At 41.6% G+C, this 19,326-nt stretch overlaps 2 protein-coding genes across 5 annotated transcripts in view; one reads left to right on the top strand and one right to left on the bottom strand.

Annotated features, from left to right (window-relative positions):
• Window positions 1-358: 358 nt before the first annotated feature.
• On the top strand, window positions 359-5,200 carry psmd6 (proteasome 26S subunit, non-ATPase 6). Of its 2 annotated transcripts, none has more exons than XM_066671246.1 (9): window positions 359-383; window positions 778-931; window positions 2,288-2,493; window positions 2,586-2,731; window positions 2,900-3,119; window positions 3,411-3,519; window positions 4,319-4,487; window positions 4,595-4,672; window positions 4,997-5,200. In XM_066671246.1, the coding sequence occupies exons 2-9, from the start codon at window positions 787-789 to the stop codon at window positions 5,091-5,093; spliced, it is 1,170 nt and encodes a 389-aa protein (XP_066527343.1). In that variant the 5' UTR covers window positions 359-383; window positions 778-786; the 3' UTR covers window positions 5,094-5,200. The 2 variants fall into 2 exon arrangements, with proteins under 2 accessions (XP_066527343.1, XP_066527342.1); XM_066671245.1 differs by having other exon boundaries at window positions 361-456.
• A 947-nt stretch (window positions 5,201-6,147) lies between these two features.
• The window catches only part of LOC136697408 (ataxin-7), a 31,115-nt gene continuing 17,936 nt past the window's right edge, over window positions 6,148-19,326 (bottom strand). For 2 of the 3 annotated variants that reach the window (XM_066672488.1, XM_066672487.1), the window contains 9 exons: window positions 17,420-17,648; window positions 16,656-16,912; window positions 16,321-16,403; window positions 14,387-14,661; window positions 13,957-14,161; window positions 13,467-13,588; window positions 11,498-12,411; window positions 11,256-11,398; window positions 6,148-9,971 (listed from right to left, as the gene is read on the bottom strand). In XM_066672488.1, coding sequence (XP_066528585.1) covers window positions 9,954-9,971; window positions 11,256-11,398; window positions 11,498-12,411; window positions 13,467-13,588; window positions 13,957-14,161; window positions 14,387-14,661; window positions 16,321-16,403; window positions 16,656-16,912; window positions 17,420-17,648 — 2,246 coding nt within the window. In that variant the 3' untranslated portion in view covers window positions 6,148-9,953. The remainder of the gene's footprint in view (window positions 9,972-11,255; window positions 11,399-11,497; window positions 12,412-13,466; window positions 13,589-13,956; window positions 14,162-14,386; window positions 14,662-16,320; window positions 16,404-16,655; window positions 16,913-17,419; window positions 17,649-19,326) is intronic. The other variant, XM_066672489.1, reaches the window with a different exon arrangement.

Genomic DNA, 19,326 nt, shown 5'->3' on the forward strand with positions numbered 1-19,326 from the left:
CGTCAGTAGTCCCCTCCCCCCCGTGATGGCATATGAGAGTTACTATAATTTGATGTCATCAAAAAATAAACAGTTCCCTCAATAGAATAACACTAACCTCGACCATCAGCCTAGAACAATGCTCCACTCAGAGGAGTGTTTAGAGGGAAAGGTTTATTACAATTTAGTAAGATTAATTAAATAAACTTAAACAATACGTTACATTTTGTTTGCCATTGTTAAACTGTGGGCACTTTTTTAAACTGTGAAAATGTTTTAAGCCTCTACATTTTTCTGCTTTACATTTTCGGCGTACACACACACACACACACATCTCGCTATTTATTCCACAACAGTGTCCAGTAACTCAGGACTCATCCACTAGGTGACAGTAGCTTTGGGAGGTGTGTTGTCTGTGGCCTCTCTTTGTTGAGGGCAAGTCTCATAACGCTGCTTGATCCCTAAATAGTGCACTAAGTAGGTCAATAAATGAAGTACATTTGTACATAGATATGACATTGTATGTGAACTGGAAAGACATATATATCCATCTTTAAGCTGCTCGATCACTGTCTAACAAGTAACTCAAGAATTACGTGTAAAAGCCGTGGCTTTGTACCCTACATAGTGCACTATGTAGGGAACAAGGAGCCGTTTGAGATGTAGACATTATCTCGTTGATGTATTTTTCGCGGATGTGTTTTGCTGCAGATTTTCACCGTCATCCTCCTCTCTCTGCTGTGCTTTGTCACTCTCAGCGCTCAGATTTAGTTTATTCTCTTTATATTCCGCGCACAGACAGCAGAGATGCCGCTGGAGAATCTGGAAGAAGAGGGTCTACCTAAAAACCCGGACCTGCGGATCGCCCAGCTGAAGTTCCTGCTGACTCTGGACGGACACCGGCAGGATGCCGAGCTCAAGACCGAGCTCATGGAGGCGATCCGGGCCAACAGTGAGTCCAAAAAATACCCTCATAACTCCGGAGCTGGAGCTAGCTACTTCTTCGACTTTTCCCTTCCATCGTAAATAGAGTGGAGTGAATAAAACATTACAACTCGAGCGTCTTCCTAATTTAATTGTCTATTCCGCCTTAAATGGTGCAGTATCACAGGGTAGTTACCATTCCACCTTAAATTGCTCCCTTAACAGCGAAACTGAAGTCATTTTAAATTCGAACTTTCTCTCCCACTTTAAACGGTTTTTAACCAGTTAACTTGGAGCTACACATTTAACGGACGTTTTTAGATGTGTTATGGAGGAATGAGAAATGAGGCAGTCAGAATTGACGTTAGCACAAAGCACGTCTTAAATGGTGATTGGAAGTAAGAATAGCCGTTAGTGCCACCTTAAACGAAGCACTTGACACAACGGCTGAAATTAGTTTTGCTCGTTAGCGTTGTGTTTGAACTTCCCGCTCCACCTTAAATATTGGTTACTTTCAGTTAAATTCGAACAAGAAAGAGTTTTATACAACTTTGACTCCATAACTAAACACACTTGAGGACTGGTCTATTTACAGAAGAGCTACAACTTCTCAGCCTCATTTCTGAGAATGTTTATTAGTCACAAACATCAGCAGAAGAGAGTAACGTTATTTTTAAACCCGCTGCAGTTAAAGCGTTTAACCTTGTTAGTATGTACGTGTTTTTGTTTGTGTGTTATTGTCTTTTTAAATATGCCAGAGTACGTATCATGATTCATATTACGTAGTCAAAGTCATGGTCGAGTATTTCTGCTTAGAAAAAGACGACCAGGGTTGGTTACGTCACAAATCTAACCCAATAAACATTTAGCCGTTGATTCAACGTTGAAATGACGTAATGACTGCCGCCTAATCAACGTTCTCTTAAGGTTGAAAATGAAAGTTGAAAAGACGTCCAAACACAATCATTGAAAAGACGACTATTAGACGTATTTTGGACGTCCATTGACGTTATTAATTGGTCCCGAAATAAATTACTTGTATAAAACGCATTTTGGACGTCCACTGACGTTATCGATTGGTCACCACTTAACTAACTTATTAATATGGATTTTGGACGTCCATTGACGTTTAAAATATGCCCTTGATGGACAGACTACTTTTAGACCCATTTTGAACATCCAGGGACGTTCCTTGTTTACTGGGAAGGAACCAATCCCATGAACTTGAGGGGTGGGCATTTCAAACTGCAGGTGGATAGAAGTGACAGAGGCAGTGACTAACTGCAATTTCACAGAACTGCACTTACTGAATACAGGTGAAGGTGTAATTATATCTAAGGGTGGTACTTTTGCTCAGTCTTAATGTTCAACATGTGTCTTTTAGATATGGCTCCATACTATGAGGCCCTGTGCAAGGAGCTGAAGTGGCCAGTGGACTCTGACCTTCTTGGAAAAATGAAGAAGGCGAACGAGGATGAGCTGAAACGCTTGGACGTTGTTTTGGAGGATGCAGAGAAGAACCTCGGGGAGAGCGAGATCCGGGATGCCATGATGGCCAAGGCTGAATATCTGATTAGGATCGGGGACAAGGTAAACGAAGAGCCAAATCCTGTACATTGTATAATACACGTTGCTCTCACTGTTAGACTGAACCCATGACCCATTTTTATTCTCTTTTGTAGGAAGGAGCTTTGACCGCTTTCAGAAAAACCTACGACAAGACGGTAGCACTGGGACATCGCTTAGATATTGTATTCTACCTGTTAAGGATCGGCCTGTTTTATATGGACAACGACCTCATCACTCGCAACACTGAGAAAGCCAAGAGGTATTATTTCATGTATAGCAAACACACACACACCAGTAATGCTGTGCTACAGGAAGAACACAGACTAGATTTGGGCTGGAGTGCTCATGGAAAGTGATTAGTTAGAAGCATTTGCATAATTTTAGAGGTGAACTTAGAGCCTTTTTAATCCTTCTATCTTCTTTGCAGCCTGATTGAAGAAGGTGGCGACTGGGACCGGAGGAATCGTCTGAAGGTGTATCAGGGTCTCTACTGCGTGGCCATCAGGGACTTCAAGCAGGCAGCCGAGCTCTTCCTGGATACCGTATCCACCTTCACCTCTTACGAACTCATGGACTACAAAACCTTTGTCACGTACACGGTTTATGTTTGCATGATCGCTCTGAAGAGGCCTGACCTGAGAGAAAAGGTGAGAGGTATTCTTGTAAACGTGTATTTCAGGATGACCCCACTGCTGCACAGGAACTGTGTGTATTGTCCTGTTGGTTCTGGGCTAATGTGAAGCCTCTCAGGGTTGGTGTGCTGGTTTGTGTGATAATGTTCTGTTGTTATTTGTAATACCTTAATGATAGGAATAGATGTAAGATCAGCACTCCCACTCTAAGAAGCTTCTTGAAAATGTGCACAGGTGTGTTTAATAGTTGCAGCTACTTTCCATGCATGTCACCTGTGAAGTAATGCAATGGTGGTCTTCCTGTAGGTAATAAAGGGTGCAGAGATTCTAGAGGTGTTGCACAGTCTTCCTGGTGTGCGTCAGTACTTGTTCTCTCTCTATGAGTGCCGTTACTCCATCTTCTTTCAGTCTCTAGGTGAGTCTATCTTGCTCTCTCCCACTGATTATTATGTAACAATCTGCCCAGACTGAATGACCACGGTGTTTCTCTGCTTCACTACACCTGGCACGCTCTTCAACGTGTTTAATAAGTGCTAGATAAGTGGAGTCAGGAATAAGTAACACTAACGCAACCGGTCTCCCAGAGTTGCACATATTTTACAATAATTTTAGACACTTGCTCAGTATGAGTACTCGTGACTCAGCTTTTGCAATATCTCAAAGAAATAACCATTTAGGTTCTCTTGAATTTACATGTTTGGCAAATATAAATAATAAAAAACATTTAAATCAAAATGGCATCCACTAATAATCAACTAGACTACTAAAATGACTTCAAACCTAATTTCTGCAAAAACAGGTCTAAAATCTGAACCCATAATGTGTATCATCTCCATGATAGGTAGTATCTAGGTAGTACACTAGGTAGTATCTTACCTTAAAATTACAGCTTCAAAATAATTGTGAGACTCCACTGACCTGTAGTAGGGAGGATAAAGCCTCTGTCATTGCTGCTCGGTGCTCAGCACTGCAGAAACTGCACTATGTAACCTGTAGAGGGCGGCAGTTCCAAAACTAAAGAACCAATATTTGGAGAGCAAATATTAGACCAAAGTGGGTCAGGCATGATCTTTTTCTGAGCTGCTCCTCCTGTTATAACCTTCCTATAGTAGATCGAACATATTGCCCACCTCAAAAAAAAATCAGTGATTTTATGAACACTGAGCTACTTCTGTATTTATGTCTTTATTCATGTCTTTGTTTTTCTGCTGTAGCTCGTGTGGAGCAGGAGATGAAGAAGGACTGGCTCTTCGCCCCACACTACCGTTACTATGTGCGTGAAATGAGGATTCTCGCCTACAGCCAGCTGCTGGAGTCTTATCGTTCACTAACCCTGGGCTATATGGCCGAAGCCTTTGGAGTCAGCACAGAATTTATTGACCAGTAAGTGCATGGCTTCTTCTATTATGCATTTCAAAACATTAAGAGGTCATTCTAAGTTTTGATTATAATCGGAGCATTTTTGTAATACATTCTTTTTCTCTCCAAAGGGAGCTCTCCAGGTTCATTGCTGCAGGTCGTTTGCATTGCAAGATAGACAAAGTAAACGAAATCGTTGAAACCAACAGGTAGGGTGGATCAAAAGTCTAAAATATGGGTTTATTATGTTACAGTGCTTTAGTGTTACATAATGTCTTGCTTTATGGGGAAAACTCGTTAACCTTGCTGTTGACCAGATTTAGAATTTCTTTATTTGGCAGAGGCTCATTGCATACAGCTGTAATATGCCAATCTCAGTACTGCACAGGCCAGTTTCACAGAATATATTGATGGGCCTATTACTTGCTAATGCTCAAATTGAATGGTAATAGTGAAATGAACACATAATTTAAAAGTATCACTTGTAGCACTTAAATTCCACTGAACAGTTTCTTTTTCTTGTGTCTTTCTAGGCCGGACAGTAAGAACTGGCAGTATCAGGAAACCATAAAGAAAGGTGATCTGCTACTGAACAGAGTGCAGAAGCTCTCCCGAGTCATTAACATGTAGCCACGTACATCTGGGGGCTGTTGTCTTTTGAGTGGTTTAAACTTTGATGCTAGTTCGAACATGTCCTGGCGCAACAAAAAAATCTTGACTTTTTTTTGTTTTATGTACAGTATATAATAAATCTTTTCAAAAAATTACGCTGTCTTAAGTGTTTGTCTTTGTCAGGAATTTAACAATGCAGCACAAAGTGCCTGAATACACCTGCAGAGCTATAGAAATAAAATCTGTACGGACAGGTAACTGCTTAAAGAAAAAGTATCGGCCCTCTATCCTGTGGCTTCCTAGACACAAACTGTAATTTGTACATTTTATTAAGAATTTCGTTTTAACTGAAGGTGATTTAATGAGTCAGCTGACTAATGGGTGGTGCAGCAGGTAGGTGTCGCAGGGTGACTGTCTGTGAGGAGTGTGGTGTGTTCTCCCAGTGTCTGTGTGGGTGTCCTCCGGGTGCTCCGGTTTCCTCCCACAGTCCAAAAACACACATTGGTAGGTGGATTGGCGACTCAAAAGTGTCTGTGTGTGTGTTGCCCTGTGAAGGACTGGCGCCCCCTCCAGGGTGCATTTCCACCTTGTGCCCAATGATTCCAGGTAGGCTCTGGTCCCACCGCGACCCTGAACTGGATAAGGGTTACAGATAATGAATGAATGAATGAATGAGCTGACTAATATCTGTTTGCGCTGTAGTAGTTGGGATTTTAAATGTTGATTGCAAGCGTATCTGTTAAGTAATTTGGCAGCTTGAAACTTGCACACTCATAACCATATTCAATTTGAAAAATAAAATGTTAATTTTGTCACAATTAAGACAGGCCTTTCCATGATCTCAGTGAGCTAATAGCACACATGAATATATAAAGCCTATGAGAGTCATTGGGGAACTAGTTTGATGTCAGTTTTCATTTGGTTTGTAATGTGCTGTTGTGTACGTCGTGGTGTTTATGCACATTTACATTGCTTGCTTTCCAATGTGAAGTTTGAGATTTCTGTATTATTTCAAAAACATGAATATAAAGAAGAGTGAATGCAGTATATTGTTTCTTATAAATAGCTGTATAAATTACTTTTTTATTTACAGAAAACCTGTTACAAAACAAATAGACTATACAATCTTTTTCTTTAAATATTAAGTAAATCTAACCTACTATGTTTGTTCATGAATTACATAGCAGCCAACACACAAAAGTCCAGCTGATCAAATGATTTTGATTATGTAGATAAAAAACTCAAATATACACACTTGTACATAATTCTCTATGTTCTATGTAGATGCTCCTCCTCCGAAAACTGAGCGCTGTTCTGTCTTTGATTCACATTCCAAATCTGTGCTTCTTTTATCAAATATATTCCACATTTTCATCATATGAAAACATTGTCAGTTTAGTTCTGACAGAATACAGAACATTAATCTGTGTTAAAATGAAATTAATTGACTTAAAGGGACCAAATATTCAACTTTAAGGAAAAAAAAGGCCTCCTTTGACCTGCAAATTTTGCATTACATTTTCCGAAGTAGTCTAACACACACAAAACAAGAAATAAAATAAAAATAAAACCTTTGGGACCATGTTTTTACCATACAACTGTTTTCACGAGCTGCGTCGATCTTATGCCAGTTAATGCAGGACTCTGCACTATGTGAAAAGGGGAAAGGACCACATCATTGGACTTGTAGGCAGGTTTAAAAAAAGCAAGATTCTAAAACCATATGTAACATTCAAGTAACGAGAAACAAAAGAACTACAGAAAAAAAAGCTCCTTTTCTAAAAACAGTTGATGAGAAACTAATTCAGGCACTTTTTTGTCATTATTCAAAAGCTGCAAAAGAATCATCGACTAAAAAGCAGTGTTTTCTATATGTTTGGCAACGGTGGTGCAAAACAACGGTCCACAAGTGTTCACTCTCCCTTTCGCATTAAAGTAATTGCTTTTTTTTTCTCCCCCTAAACCCTTTACAAGTGGGTTAGCATACAGACATGGGTTACAGGTTACAGTTGATTTGTTTCACTGAAAAACATGGGACAGACTAAACTCCTTGCCGTGTCACTCAGGTTGACAAGTGTTCCATAATAATTCTGACAAACCTGCATCTCACAAAAATTGCTCCACTTCAGTGGCAACACTACTTTGTAAGGATTTCAGTCCATGACTAAATAAGAAGCTCCATTTTGCTAGCAAGATGCATATTGCATTATTGGCTTGGCAGTGAACCACTTCAAATAATCTCAAAACCGATCCATTCGCTAAATAAATAATAACGATCTCAGTTGTACCAAAAAACGTGTGTAAGAAAATGCCTGTGCAAAAATACATCTCAGTATGTACAATTCTTTTAACAAAATATGTATTCTGAAATAGGGTTATAACTTCAATATACGTCGATAGAAAAAGCCGAAGATAGAATAGGAAAAAAAAAAAAAAAGAAAAAAAAAGCGCTCTCACTTCTCAGCTACGATCGCTTACTGACATCAGTGGAGTTAGGGAACATTTATGGGAGTCAGATCGAGGAGTCAAAGCTTACATCGCCATCTCCACAACCTCACTGTTTAATACTCTTCTCAAAGCTTACTGCCCTAATGACAAAGAACCTATTGCCAGTTCATTCTGATTGGGGCTAGGGAGATTACCCTATTTCCTTCTCAGTTAACAAAACACTATATAAGAACAGCAGATGCTGCAAACAGGGATTAGCCATTATTAGAAGTGGCAATAGACAGAATAGTGGTTATTCAATACAAGATGGCAGAGATTGCTTTAGGATTCATTTGTCAGCACAATGAAAACCTACGGCTAAAACAGACAAGGTTAACTATCATTCAGTAGGAGCGTCTCACAGTATTTTGTCTCATATTGTGCAGTTCTCCATGCTGTCACTGAGATGATACTATGTGGCTCGTCTTCAGCTACACTACACCTGTCCAGCTAAAAGAGGACTTTGCCCAAAAATTGCTAATAACTAAATGGATTTAGCAGCATGGAAATGAGATCATGCTAACATCTCCTAGATAGCTTTCGTTCGTGCTTAGCCACAAACATGTCTGGAAGAAGTACTCACTCCAAAGACTAGTAAAATTTGCACATTTTTTCCTTCCTTTATGTAGTCAAAGCACAATTTCCTCTTTCAATTCGCACTGCTAATGCTAACGTAGCTAACGCAAAAGCTTGAGTTTTAGCTACTACTTAGCTTCATTGTAGCTCAGTACAAAACTGAAGAAGCAAACCTGACCACAAAACAATTCCTTCCCTTCTGACTAGTCAATGGGGGAAGGCAGACAACAGTGCAAACTCAATCCTGGCAGAACCAGCTGCTGTAGGACCAGCTTTTAGTTGCTAACAGAGGAGATGACAAACAAATGTTTTACATTTATCCATATGCCTCTGTTGTACAATGAACTGACCTGCACGCTGCTGTGTTTGGGTCTCACCTATTGCCAAAAGGACTCACAATTCTCCATTTAGTGTATCTAGACAAACTCGTGTCTCATACAGAATGATGTCTACATGTAGCTGTAGTGATGAGGGGCTTCTGATCCAGATAGGAATGACCAAAGGCGACTGACATTCTCTGTGACTGTCTGAGGGTCTGTGTACATCAATAAAGACTGACAATGACAGACAGTGTTTTCAAGGCAAATACAACCAACAGTCCATAATTGTAACACTAGTTACAATGTGTCTAAAGGTTTTATCAAGTCATAGTTCAGAAGGACAAGTAGGTGTCAGGAGTAATACAATATTTGCAGAAATTAAGGTATCTCTTGATGAGGGTGGGGGGAAGGCTATTAGGACCACTAGCTTTTCAGACTATAGAGGTCCACCAGGGGATGCATGGGTACATAAGCAGTATCAAATCCAACTTGGGGAAGTCAACTGAAGCTAACACCAACATTTAAAAGAAGCTAATAACAGACTGATTGCTCAATCTACACTTCCGATTGTAGAGGTGGGATATCAATTTAAAAATGATATTTCAAACAATATTCTATGCTGGTCTTTCTGTTAATAAACAGTTTCAAATGAGATGCAAACTCAAAATTTGAAATTACATTTTGTTCCATATGCTCCCAAGCTGCTGATACTTGAAGTATGTAAACAAAATGTTCCCTAAAAAGAATCGTTAAGACTTAAATCCTATAGAGGAGTTGATCGTTTGGACACTGTACTGCACCTACCCTTCGTCATTTTCTCTTTAGTGAGTTTGAAATATTTTAAATCCACCTGTCAGGGTGTTAATAGAGTAAATATGTTCTAAACATCTGTGATTGTGTTTTTCTCTCTGAGACTCCTGATACTCCCTCCTTTTTTTTCTTGTGTACTTTCTTTTCCCAAGCACTTACAGTTCAGGCTGCGCAGGAATAATAATAATAATAATAATAATAATAATAATTCCAGTATTCCAGTATCATCCACCCGGACACATACATGAACACGCATTCAACCAGACATACACACACACACGGAAGAGATCAGCAGAAATGCTCCTTTAGCTCATTTAAGCCATTACAAGTCCCTCCAATGGTTTTTAGTAGTGTTGGTGTGGCCATGAACCAGCCCTTATATGTACCATTGCACTATTTGCTTTTCCACCCATCTCCGACCTTCCTAGGGGTCTGCCACCAAGAGCATCTCACACACCCACCATATACACCACTAAGAATTTAACACTGTCCTCCTGTGGCTGGGAGGAACGGTTCGCTGTCATTGAGCCATCCAGTGCGCTCTCCACCCTGAGGATTGCGGGAAGCTGAGAGTAAGAGAAGAAGAAGAAGGCCTCGTGCAGTGTAGCGTGACGGGCGCTAAGGGAGCCTGCGAAGATTGGGTTTCAGTCCACCGCTCCGCACCCCCAGAGCTGGCCCACCTGTGTCAGGGGCGGGCTTTTGGCTGGGACAAGGAGGGGAAAGGAAAAAAGTCAAGGTTACAGTTCTGCACCGTTTAAAGTTATTACTTTTAAACTGTGTACTATATTAACGCTGTATTCTTGTAAACAATGGAAAAAACTTATATTTCTGCATTAACAATATATATTTCTGCTTTGTATATTTACACTGAAAATGTATACATACACCGATCAGTCATAATATTACTACCACCTCGTCTCTACACTCACTGTCCTTCCTCTCAGCGCCACTGACCATACAGGGGCAATTTATAGCTTCACTATTACAGATGGTAACCCATCTGTTGCTCCGTACTTGGTTTGCCACCTTTCGTCCTGTGCTTCGATGGTCAGGACCCACACAGGACTGCCCCCGCAGTGTGTGTTGCGCTGGTACAAGTGGATCTGACAAAGTAGTGCTGCTGGATTTTTATAGCTCTCGTTGTCACTGGACTGATAATCCGCCACCAACCAAAAATATCCAGGCAACATTATTATGTTAAGCGCTGAGCTGTGATTAGGGGTCCAAATGGAGGTTTCAACAGTGTATTTTGACATACAATATTTGCTGTGCAAAAAATATTTGTTCTGCAGAAAATTATTATGACATTCAGAATGATATAGGTCGTAAACTGTTTACATCTGCAAATATCCAGAAGGGGGAGCTCTTACTGTTTCTGTAGTCAATGAACTGATGACCATAGGACATTACACATCAGATTCACTTCTCTTAACTTCACCCATTTAAGAACTCAGTATCTTATTTAAATACATTTCTAGCTACCTTGCTTCCAGAAAAGATATTTAGGAACAGGAAGTTTCATGATTAAGGCTCACTAGACAGTACAAGACTAGAGCAAGATGCTCTACATAGCACACGCCGGTATATCAAAGCTCGAATCCACACATGACTGGGAAACTAAATTTAGACTGCATTTCATCAAAGTGGCACATGGGTGTAAGGGTAAGGGATACACTGCAGAGTTTACATAATAACAAGCATGTTCACATACGTATTATTCACCGTAACGTTCATGAAACTACTATATTATATACCACAGGAAGTGTATAATCTGATAGGGCTTATAATATTTCATAGTTGTTGCTACACAGTTGTCGCATTTCTTAAAATTATCCCTGTGAATGTGAGGTGGAACAACACTACACTCTGAATAGGTGTAGCACCAATTCATTTTCCAACCCCACTGCAACTTTCATCGCTGCAGGACAGGCCTCAATGTGGAAAATGTGTTATGCATTTATAACCCAGACATATGAAAAATACACACCTGATGTATGAGTGAGTTGTTGGGAAGCCCTGGTGTTCCTGGCATAGGTCGCGCATGTTTACTGTGGATATTGTTGATGGCTGGAGATTTGGGCATTTTGGGCCTGCCGGGACCCTGAGACCCTCCTGCTCCCCCTGCAGAGGCTATTTAAGAGACAGGCATTTACAGGTAAAAACACAACATTTAATTACAGAAAATTACATTACATTATTTAAGACTGTTGCTCTAAACAGCGCAGTTACCTGTAGAAGTTCCCGTGCTATTGAGGCCACTGCTGGCTGGCGAGCTCTTCCTTCTCTTGCTGTCGATTCGGCCATCCGCATGGCCATGGTGCTCGCTGCTCTGATGGACAAAGGGACCAAGTGAAAGCGTGGAGTCGCTGCTGTTCATCACCACACTCATGCGCTTGATGGGCTCGGCGGGGCTGGCTGGAGGTGGCCCTCGGCTGGCTGCTTCCTGTCTGAGGCTCAGAGAGTTGCCCCGGCCAGGGGGACAGTTTGCACCCGCACTGTGAGAGGAGGACGAGGAGGATGAGGATGTCATGGAGGAGGGGGTGGAGGTGATTGAGGAGTGGAAGCTGCTCCCTGAGGTGCCAGAGTTCACTGTGCAATTCTTCTTGAAGGAGGAGGCAGAAGAGGAAGATGAGGAGGAAGATTCAGCAAAGTAGGTGCCGTGCGGCGAGAGTAGAGAGCTGTTTTTGCGCTTCTTTGCTCCTGCACTACTGCTCGTGCTAACACTGCTGCTGCCCCCGCTGTTGGCGACGGGGCTAGCTAGAGTAGCTGAGGAGGAAGAGTCCCTGACCCGGAAGGATTTGGCTCCGGAGCGGGATTTGGGTGGTCTGCTGGAGCCAGGTGTGGAGGGCAGCGAGGAGGAGTGGGCTGAAGGCATCTGGGGTGATGACGAGGACACTTGTCTGGATGAGCCGCTACTGCTGCTGTAGGCCAGTTGATCTCCCGCCCTCTGAGGAGCGGCCCGGGCGTTCAGGGTGGTCCCGTATGACAGTATGGGCTTGCTGTCATATGACTGCCCGTAGGGAGGCGGAGGGGAAGGGCTGAGGAAGCCCGAAGACGAGGAGGAGGAAAAAGAATTTGTGCTTGACCGATGAGACGATGCAACGGCCGAAGAAGATGAATTCTCTGGCGCCAGGGGAATTTTCCTACAAAGTTTAAAATAAAAGAAGGTTACGAACCAGGACACAATAACATTCATATATTTCCTAATTTTATAATAAACTTACTAGGTGCAACACACATTACATTGTAATACATGTTTGTAATGCCCTCAATTCCAAAACTCCAGAGACTGTTAGTATTTTCCAGCACACCAACTTATTCTGGTAATTAATGGATGACTTGTTTTAGGTCTGCTTAAAAAAAGGATAATGATTAACTGGACTCTGATCCTTTGAGATGGGAAATGATGACCCTTGCACTAGAAGAAGATAATTAATGTAGAATAGTGTAGAATAATAAACAGTCAAGGTGTGTACTTGTACTAAAAATGCTTTTAATATATTTAAACATACAGTGGAACCTCTACTAACGAACGCCTATACTAACAAACTTTCCAAGATACGAACCGGGCATTTGAATATTTTTTGCCTCCACCAACGAACCACGACTCTAGAAACGAACCCGAGCCGGCGGCTGGAAATGGCCACTGACCCCAATAGGCGAGTCTCCCAGCGCGCCCAGACTTGAGTGAGCTTTTAAGATTAGCACATTGTAGCTTTAGCAATTTAGCATTAGTGTAAATAGCAGACCCACATTCACCCGCCTACTCTCCATTATTCCACCCACCCCCCACTTCCCGTCATACAGCCAGTGCCTGTGTTACTCCTCCAGCCAGTCGTCACGTCTTCAAGGTAGCGATATGTAACCACTTAAAACTTTATTTCTGTTACCACTGTATTTCTCTTTTATATTTAGTAATGCTACATGTACTATTTTTTTTTTTTTACTAATTTGAGAGTGTGTAAAATTGACTCGAGAAACTAACTTTTCCACTTAAGAACCGGGTCACGGAACGGATCAAGTTCGTAGGTAGAGGTTCCACTGTATATTGTAAATTATTATAGGCTACATACATTTAGAGTTAGACACATTAAGATTTGGAAAATGTAGGGGCTGGGATTATCTTATGTGCTCACTTCCACTGGACATTTTTGAGCTGTGGCATAAAAGCTTTGTAGGTGAAGATGATGGAACTCACTTCCACATCAAAGAGTTGACATGTTTGTCCATCATCACAGCCAGTGCACACCGGACCCGATCCCAGCGCCGGTCAAACGAGTAACAGCTCCTCCCAAACAGTCGGCTTCCAAAAGTGCAGTACTGGAGACACAGAAGAACAGACAGTTCCCAAAACTGAATGTCACAATAAAAGCATACATTAATAAAAACAACAACATCAACAAAAAACAGATTAATAATGACAGTAAAATTCTTTAATTGGCTAATATAAATGAGTACATTTAAAATCTGTAATGTAGACCAAAATTCAAAAACATCTACGCAGATATCCTTGTCAGCTGAGTCAGATAAGTTAGAACAGGCACTAAGGATCACTGAAGCAAACAAACTGAATACAACTCATTAATCCCTTGAACTGATAAACCTGATGCTGTCCAGTCTGAAAAACACTTTCAGCCTAAAACCTGTCGGATGAGAAAAATAAGAGAGGTTTAATGTGAAAGACTTACAGCAGCTGGTCTTGGGTGATAACCTGAATAGTGGCAGTCCAGTTTGTCCGCTCCCTCCTCTCGCTCCTCGTTCTCACCTTCGTCACTAGAGAGGCGCGACGCCCCGTCCAACATGGGAGCAGAGTGAGAGTGCTGCGTTGAGTCATGAGCCACAGCAGGGTCCCCTAACCCACTCACCCCACCGTGAGAGCTACTACTGTTCAGCCTGAATGAGAAACATAACACAGCCATCAGAAGCAGTTTCTTAAGGGATTTCTTAAAACATTTTAGCCATAACTGGGGGGAAGAGGTGACGTTCTAATTGCTATAATGTGTTTTTATTTATTAGCTTTGATTTTAATAAATAATATTTATGGAATATTATGTAATGGAAGTACTCCTCCTCCTCCAAGGTACGCAGAGGGAACTGGACAGGATTGGCTGGACTCACCGTGGAAGACCAGGATTGTGAGGTTTGGGTTTGCTGAGGGTGAAAGGCTTGGGGGCGTCGGCGGCTGTGCCGTTGCCATGGGGAGACAGGTGGTGGGGGTCTTGCGGGAGGCGGGAGAGGGGCGGGTGGGGGTCCCTGAGAGGGGGGGTTTGCTGAGAGGGCTCCGACCTGTGCTGCAGCTCCTTCTCTCGGGCTCTACTTTTGTGCTCCGCAAGCAATGTGTCGAAGCGCTTCCGCCGCCCGGGAACCGCCCTCCTCTGGCTTAAGGAATGTGTCTGCAAGGGGAAATAATTATAATACTACTAAATATAAACCTTGGTATTATTGTCATTAGCAAGTCAATTATGAGCATAATACATCACTCTATTATCCCGAACAAATGACGACAATTCTAATATCTAATACGCTACAGAGACATGTAAGTGTCATGTTAACAAGTCTGCGTCCAAATCACCTTTATCACCTATTTTATAGCACGTCTGCTGGATAATAAAAGTGAGGAGTTGTACTGTCAAATTAACATTCAACATGGGATGCTGTGTGCTGCTTCGCAAAACTCATTAACCTCAGACAAGGCTGTTCAAGCTGAGGGACACAAGTCTGTTGTATAAACAGGACTTCTGAATCAAACGGCAAGAACAAAGGCTGAAGTAGTTGCTTTCAAACTACTGCAAATGCCACAATGATGTTAAAGTGGTCTCTGAATGTTGCTTTTAAAAGGTCAAATTTCAAATGATCCTGGTCAGGTTCATGGAATTCACAGCGACTGTTTTTTTAAACACAATAGCCTCAGACTCAGTCTACCTGTCAACAAAGAAGCCTTCTTTCCCTCCAGCTATAATGAGAATCCTTGTCTACCACTATGCATGAGCTGTAAGGCATGGATTAAAGTCTGTCACAGTCAGGAGCTGCAAGACTGGCAGGAGTGACTCAGCACTAACTGTCAAACTGAACAGATTCTACGCTCATTTAAGTGCTGGAGTCTGTTACCAAAACTCCAGCTGGACCACATGAATCCTCGCTGTAGCTCTCTGAATGTGGATACGCTCAGATCACTTAGCAAAGAGAAAATCCAGAAAGTGTCTCGGCCCAGTGGAATATCCTTCCTGCATCCAGAGACTGAGCACAAAGCAGACGGCTTCTGCTCTGACAGATATCTTCTGTCTATTCTCCTCACAGTCCAGAGGGCCTGAAAGCTTTGAGTTAACCACCATTGTGTCCTTGTGTGTTGTAAACTTCAGAGCAAAGAAGAGCATCTACTTTCCGCAGCTGTGTAAAGTGTTATTAGTGAAACTCTGCTGCTTGATTCACAGTGCCTTAGAGCATGGGATAGACATCTATCGCAACACCTCAGCTTCAGACTGAAAGGTGGCAGAAAAAAAGCACTTTTTGTGTACTACCACATGCTTTTCAAGGGTTGCTGCTGTAACATAAACAGTGCTTTCCAGCACCTCCCCTGCAATCCCACAGAACAAAACCACTGGTTCTCTATCAATATATTTACAAGAATAATACAATCACAAGAAACAAATAAAACCTCAGTATTCCCTACATAACTGGAGCTAATCTCAAGGGTAATGTACATTATGTATTAATTGAATACTGGTTACTTACAGAGCTGTGGGAAAAAAAAGTCTACTGAATAATTTACATTTACAGACAATTTTATTGTATTTCTAATAATTCTATCTGAGAAGCGTTAATGTTAGAATACAAATAATATTATATCATATGGTCTACATTTGACAAAACCAGTAAAGGTTTGGATTTAGCTTTGTCAACTTTAAAGGACCCTTATCTAATTCCTGCACAGGAAAAATATCAGTGATGTACTCAAACTGCATATTTAAACTATTAACATCAAACTGTGTGCATAGTTTCTCCAACTGCATTTATAAAACACCCCGCTGAGAGATTCCAACGGTTTGACTCACCTTGCATGTTAAGGATCTTGTGCATGGCTTACGTGCTCCTATATCCATAACTCCACAATGGATATCAGGATTGAACTCGCGTTCTGGTGAGAAAATAAATCAGAATACATAATGAGATATGAATGGAAAAAAAAGGAAACATCCCACACGACAAATTAAAATGTAAATGCACTTTAAACTACATTTGATTCTCAGCAGCTCTTCATTGGTTCAATGGCATTCAAGAGGGGACATATGTTTTGTAATCCGTTTACAGCTACACTACCATGCCCTCCCGTCACCCTCCAAATTACTATCAACATCTGGGTGAATAAAAAGCTTCTGTTCACAAGCACCTGGCTGTTTCCTGTACAGTCTTCTGCTACTGGCATTGGTGCTGCTGTCCTGCTTCTTGTCGAGGGAGGTGAGGTGGCCCTTTCCATTGGGGATATGGCCTGAGGCCAGCAGCTGAACCTTTGGTACAGAGGAGCTATTAAGGCCTGCCTTTGAGGGTGATGAGCTCACAGTACTGGCAGAAGAAGAGGGCATGTGGGCAAGTTTGGAGTAGTCCATCTTCGGATGCATTTTCTCCACTTTGACAGCTGGGGTCAGGCTGGATATAAAAATGACATGTTAGCCATTTAACACAGGTATGTGAATAAGTCTGTGAAAAATCCTAACAATAAAAATATATAAATAATAATAAATAAATAAAATAAAATAAAATTTTAATGGGTTTGGTCTGATGCTGTTGGTGCTGAAGTTTAATAATCTTCCTTCTTAAAAAGAGTTGAATTAACTCAGGAAGAGCTTGCTAAAATGTTAGCTAAAGGGTTAAAAAGGGAAACACGTGTGGACACACACTAAATAGCCTTCACTGAACTTTATTAGCACTAAGCGAAGTCTCTAAGGGCTCTTCAAATGAACACCAAAAGCAGAATGTGTCAAGTTAAATGCCCATTAAAATGCCTAATGAGACATGAAAGCAGGTAATTGCCCACTGAGTACCCCCTTAAGATTTTCAAAATCTTTGAATGAAGCCAAATTATGTCTTTTGTATCATTAAGGCCAGCAAAAGATGAGTACAAAACTGTGGTTTATAAAGTCTTAAAATACTCACATGTCATCAGGTGGCCCTTTCAATGGGAAGTGGGGCTTCCGGTGAGGCATCTTCTCTTTGGCTAAGGGGGTACTGATGCTGCTGCCGGAGGAGGTCCCCACGGGCCCCCCACTAGTCGTCCCACTCCCACCCACACCTCCAGACCTCCGGGAAGAGAGGCCTGAGAGAGGGTATGCTGCTGAGGAGGGATAGGAGGATGGGGGCTTTGTGATACAACCATGTCTTCTCTCTATAAGAAAGAATTCATTGAGTAAATAAAGAAGCACTTAGGTATAAAGCAAAAGAAAGTTTCTACCTGTAGTCTCTATTGACTATTAGGGCAGGTTTAGTAGTCATTTCATTGTCTGTAACCGCTGAGCCAGTTCAGGGTCAGGGTGAGAAACAAATTATGCAAAACAACATATAAACTACAGTTTGTAATTGTAAAATGACTCAGGGGAGCTGAGAGAATGGACAGCGATTGTAGAAACATTTGTAGGTCATTTAACGTTTTTAAATAATCAGTGTATATGTAAGTTACACACTAAAAATAGATACCATAATATTACTCACCATAATATTTTACTTATGAGGGGAATGACAACACAAATTCAATGTGCCACTCAATGTGTCTATGTCTCATCTCACAAAGAGTGGCTTCTTGGCTAATATTATTCTGTACACACATAAAAACTGTAAAATAGGAAATTCTAATAATCTAGCATTGAACAGGAGTGGATATAAAATAACGAACAGAAGAATCAAATCAGAGCCAAATGGTAAAAGTAAAGAAAGCTCACCATTGAGCTTTGAAAAATTATTATTATTTAAAAAGAAAAGACAAAACACTACTTGTCTGCAACAAAACGTTGCAGTACGGTTTAAATATCACCATGGTTTAAAATACTGTCTAGATTAAAGAGCATCCAGGGGGCCCTTTCAGGTTTAGTTTGGGATGAAGCTTAATGAGGAAACAAGAAACTAGGTGTTGAAATGAACAAACAAACAAACTGAAGCAGGTTTCCTCAGCAGTGGAAGCAGGATTTGTGTATGAGGAGCTGCTGGGTGGCGTGTGGTGTTAATACTCAGCTCCACTTGAGCGCTCTGCAACCTCCAGCAGTTCCAGGCTGCCTGCCAAACACTCCAAACTGCAGGAGTAAACCACTGCGCTAACACACACACACACACATATATTCTGGCCTCTCCCCACTCCCAGCCTGCCTGCCTGTCAGCAACACACACACACACACAACCCTGCTGCTCCCACCCAATATTAGCTGCTGAAGCTGCACGCAAGCAGCACTGAGCAAAAAAGAAGCAAGTCTTCCAGATCCTCAGTGAGAAAGAAAAAAAGCAGAGCAAAAAAAGAGGGGGGTGGCGGTGGGGGGGAGAGAGACACCAGGAAGAGACGCCTTGATTTATTTCAGCCAATGCAATATGACACTCTCTCGGACACAGGACTTTATCTCTCATGCACGCCTCTCTCTCTCTCTCTCTCTCACACTCAACTGACTTAATGTGATGCCTCAGAAGCTCTTCTCGTGGGCAAGCTGGCAGAGCTCCAAGAATACGAGCTTTAAAATAAAAACTATATCCACCGCAGTGATCAACAAAGACCTAATTAGGCCACAGTATCACACAATGCTGCTTAGTTCCCAGTGGCAAAGCAATCTGGGCCAGCTAAATGCCACCACACACTAAGACGACCACAGCATCCACTGCCAAATGACCAAGCAATATCCAGCTCGATCAAACTGTCAACATCAACAGAAGTGTGTAAAACATCTGACGAATGAATCAACAGAAACAAATAGACAATGAGCCAGACAACGCTGATAAAACTCAGCATTCAACTATATTCCATTTTCAAATGTCATGTTACCACAGTATAAGATGATATGCCTATAACCATTGCATTTATAAAGTCA

Source organism: Hoplias malabaricus, chromosome 5 (genome assembly GCF_029633855.1).
Source record: "Hoplias malabaricus isolate fHopMal1 chromosome 5, fHopMal1.hap1, whole genome shotgun sequence".
Taxonomy (NCBI): Eukaryota; Metazoa; Chordata; class Actinopteri; order Characiformes; family Erythrinidae; genus Hoplias; species Hoplias malabaricus.